The sequence below is a fragment of the Mastigoproctus giganteus genome, chromosome 9, assembly GCF_048544385.1.
Source record: "Mastigoproctus giganteus isolate SK-2022 chromosome 9, ASM4854438v1, whole genome shotgun sequence".
Taxonomy (NCBI): Eukaryota; Metazoa; Arthropoda; class Arachnida; order Uropygi; family Thelyphonidae; genus Mastigoproctus; species Mastigoproctus giganteus.
In genome coordinates, this window is record NC_143583.1 from 53766197 (window position 1) to 53770180 (window position 3984).

Here is a 3984-nt window from a genome sequence, read left to right on the forward strand (position 1 = left end):
TTTTTAACTGTTCACGTTATGACTGCAGTGATTTTGTTCTTTAGTTCAGGCAACTTATATCCCTCTCATAAACTTAATAATGAAATCAAAAAGGGGATTCCGTATGTTAACCAACCATTAAAAAAAAAAAAAAAAAAAAAAAGTTGAGGCATGTATTTGAACGGATCTGGTGTATGAATTAATTTACACAACCAAATATGTCAACAGGACATACCAATTTTGCACTAATACATTGAAAAAATTGTACTGTTCATATTTTGGAATAAGTTTATAAGCCACTTAATTCTTTTCTCACAACACAGCAATGATTAATTTTACAGATAAGTATTTTTATTACATTATTTTCTTTACACATTCGATAATAATAAAAGGCACATTTATTTAAAACAAATAAGTTGCAACATATTACAGTTGTAAAATTTACATTAAAATATGTCCAAAAAGCATATAATATAACAATAAATATAATAAAACAATAAAAGTGTTCTAAAATTTACGAATTAAGGTAAAGGTGATTTCGCTATATTACATGATATCAAACAAAGTTCTGTAAGATGATATTTTCTCACATTACAACACGGTGAATTAAAAGAATTAACTCCAACTGATTCATTTAAAATATCGAAGAAAAGCTTCTCGTGTTCTTCCAGGTTTTTATTCAAAACTGTTAACTCATTGTAAAGCTCCATCTGGTTAGCACAATTTGAACGAATATGGAGAATCTTTAAGCTATTCATCATAGCAACTTGAGAAAAAATGAATGAAACATTTAACAGTACAGGTGACTGGAACTCACTATTTTCTTCAGGTTCTCCTATTATATCGTGACAGAAAGTATTTAACAGTATATGTGAATTGCAATTTTCGGCACGTTGTGCTATTAAGCAGAGTCGAAATAGGTTTGGAAGAGTACAAAGAGTACTCCATAACATTTTTGAATTAAGGTCCAGCATTTCATTCTGAACTACCAAGTTTGATAAAGATTTCATATTAACCAATGCATCCTCAAAGTCTCTTAAGAAAATTAAATTACTCCCGCACGAAGAGCGATTACATGAGCTAAATGCACCAACACGAAGACTCTCTAACAATTTACAATGAAGGGATATTTGATGCCAAAAAAATCCACACTTAATATTGGGAAAGTTCACAAGCGTTAAGGACTTCAGCAGTTGCAACCTTGATAAGTAACAAAAATCTTTATGTATACAAGCGACAGCTTTGCGCATTACAGAAAAAATCATGGGCATAGTATGACTGCATCCTCGAATGTCGCATTCTTCAACGAGGGGACAATTTTCGAAAATGGTCACTAAGGATGATTGAAAGGGAATTACAATTGTTTGATGATTTTTCATATCTTCACACATCTGCATGCAAGTCTCTGTTTTTAAAATTTCAGTAAATGCACACGACGAAATTCCAAATTTTTTCAAGTATTTCAATTGTGATATAGCGAAACATGCTCTATTTCCTTCAAAGAAATGAGAACCCAGCAGGTTTAATTCTGTAATATTATAACATGTGTGAAAGAAAACATTTAATATATTGAAATCAATCGCGCTCTTCCACTCGCAATCAGAAACACAAAAATTACGCAGCTTTTCCCCACCAAATCTGCAAATACTAGTTATAATTTCTGGAGTAACTGGGAATCCAACAAGTTCCAAATATTCAATTGTACACGAGAGAAGTTGATCTAAGAAAAATTCTAGTGGAGGTTCAGAGTATTGGAGTTGAAATCGGGGTTCAAATCGCCAGAAGTGACAAAGAGAGAGATGGGTAATACTTTCGAGACTTCCTGAAATGATATCTTCGGTGAGTGAATTCGAGTTCCTTCCAAAATAAATGGTAGAAAGTTTTTTCAGCTTTACGTCCTTATTTCTTGTTTTGAAAATCATATTTATAAAACCAACCAGTGAAGTTCCTCTCACGTGCCAATATTTTATTGAAGGCGTCATTTCCGAAGTAAATAAAAAAGTGTCTATAAAACGGAACTGGTACTGGTCGATAGCAGATTCAATATTTGGTATCAAGAAACTGGGTAAGTTTGAGGTTTCTATTAGAATATGCAAATGCAAACTCCGTAATTCGCTAAACGTTAAAAGAAACTTCTGGAGAATTATTATATGTAAATGATCTAATTTCACTTCCAAATACAAGGAACGCACGCTTCCTATCTTGTTAAAGGGCAATCTTTTCAAAAAATGCAGCTTTGAGAATCTGTCACAAGAAACATCGCATTGAACAGTCCATGAAAGAGTTGTGAGCGAATGCAAACCAATGACAATTTTTAACATAGCTAGTAGTCCCATATCGCAGTTCGTAACGTGTAAAGTTTCCAAATTTTTGCATTTCATTATACATTGTTGAAGAACTTCAGATTTGATCCAGTAACAGTTTCTCAAGTCAAGAAGTTTGATATTTCTTGTTCGTGCTCCAACTGAGAAGTATGAATTAAAGCCGTGTAATGATAATCTCCTCGTTTTAGAGAAAACTGTTTTAACAACAAATTGTTTATGAGTAAGTAACCAGCGAAATCTGGTATTCACTTTTTCAACACTCACGAGATCGTAAAGTTCCAAATAAGAGAAAATGTGAACGAGTACTTCATTAGAAAAGCACATTAGTGTAAAATGTTCTTGAATATTTTCCATTCTCTCTCTCTCTCAAATATTTAACTAGTGATCCATATATAATGTTACTTCTAGTAATAAGCCAAGATCTCTATTTTCATTGCTACGGTTAACAGAATATAAATTAATGTATTTCAACGTACTCTTAAAAAGACTTTGTATTAAAAAGGGCGTGGGGAAACAATTAAAAAACTAATACCACAACACCATTCACAATATGACAACTGGAGATTACACAAACGTATATATTTGAACACGTGACCTGGAGTGTTCCCGCTAACTTTTGTGCTAATACATGAGAACAGAAATATACGTCCAATTTGGAGAGGAATTCAGTCGTGTCCACGAGGGAAGGAAGGAAGGAAGGAATCAAGCTTTGAAATAAACGAAGGTTCGAATTGGCTGATCGTAGAATTTTATGTATTTTGTTGGTTATATTTTAATCTTACATAAATGAGGGAGGGAAAAGAAATATTACATTTCTACTCTGCAAAGTTTTATGCAGAGCACGGTATGTTGTTAATTTACATTGTAATACTTTTTGGTATATGGAAACATTATACCAATTGAACTCGATGCACTAAGTAGGTATGTGTAAAAATTATTCCTTTCAAATGCATTTTGTTAAAAGAATACAAAACTTAATAAAACTAATTCGTGATATTTACCACCATACATTCCAAAATGTCATTGAATATGGTAGACTGTTCAAAAATGTAAAATTTCTGATTCATGCAATGTTTGTTTTCTTGGGAACGATGTTACCAATAATCATATTAAACTAAAACTGGAAAATTACACTCAAAAGGGGTTGCTACTTTCTATCGCTAGAAGGCAGTCATGCACAAAATGTATTACTTTGACAAAATTTCTTTTATCTGTGGTTCAATCTTTTGTGGGGGGGTATTACTCGCAATCATTAATCATCTGCATAGCAAACGAGACATGCAGATCTTTGACAATGCACTGTTTTCTATCCTGTAAGTTGAAATGGCAAAAATGCGTGCATATAGACTTTTCAACAAATTCAATATAAAATATGAACTATTGTCTTAAGAAATCTTTATTGCAATAATAATAACAATGATAATACATTTCGATAGAGTGCAATGTTGTCCATCACGGCCACCAGGCCAAGGGTTAACAGCAATAATACAATATAAGTAGGGAGCATTGATATATAAAACAGGAAATGCTTATCTGGATGTACAACTCAAAACTTAAAGTATCATTCAGTTATTTACTATAAAGAAGATATTGGCGGAAACAAATAATTTCATACACATATAGTGGTATAAACAGGAAACGTTCTTTTCTCTGAACAGAAATAGTTACTCCATCATTACTA

At 32.3% G+C, this 3984-nt stretch overlaps 1 protein-coding gene across 1 annotated transcript; it reads right to left on the bottom strand.

The window, feature by feature from the left end:
- Positions 1-500: 500 nt before the first annotated feature.
- Positions 501-2627, bottom strand: LOC150080231 (uncharacterized). The gene has a single exon (XM_090380657.1). The coding sequence runs from the start codon at positions 2625-2627 to the stop codon at positions 501-503; it is 2127 nt and encodes a 708-aa protein (XP_090236783.1).
- Between the last annotated feature and the right edge of the window lie 1357 nt (positions 2628-3984).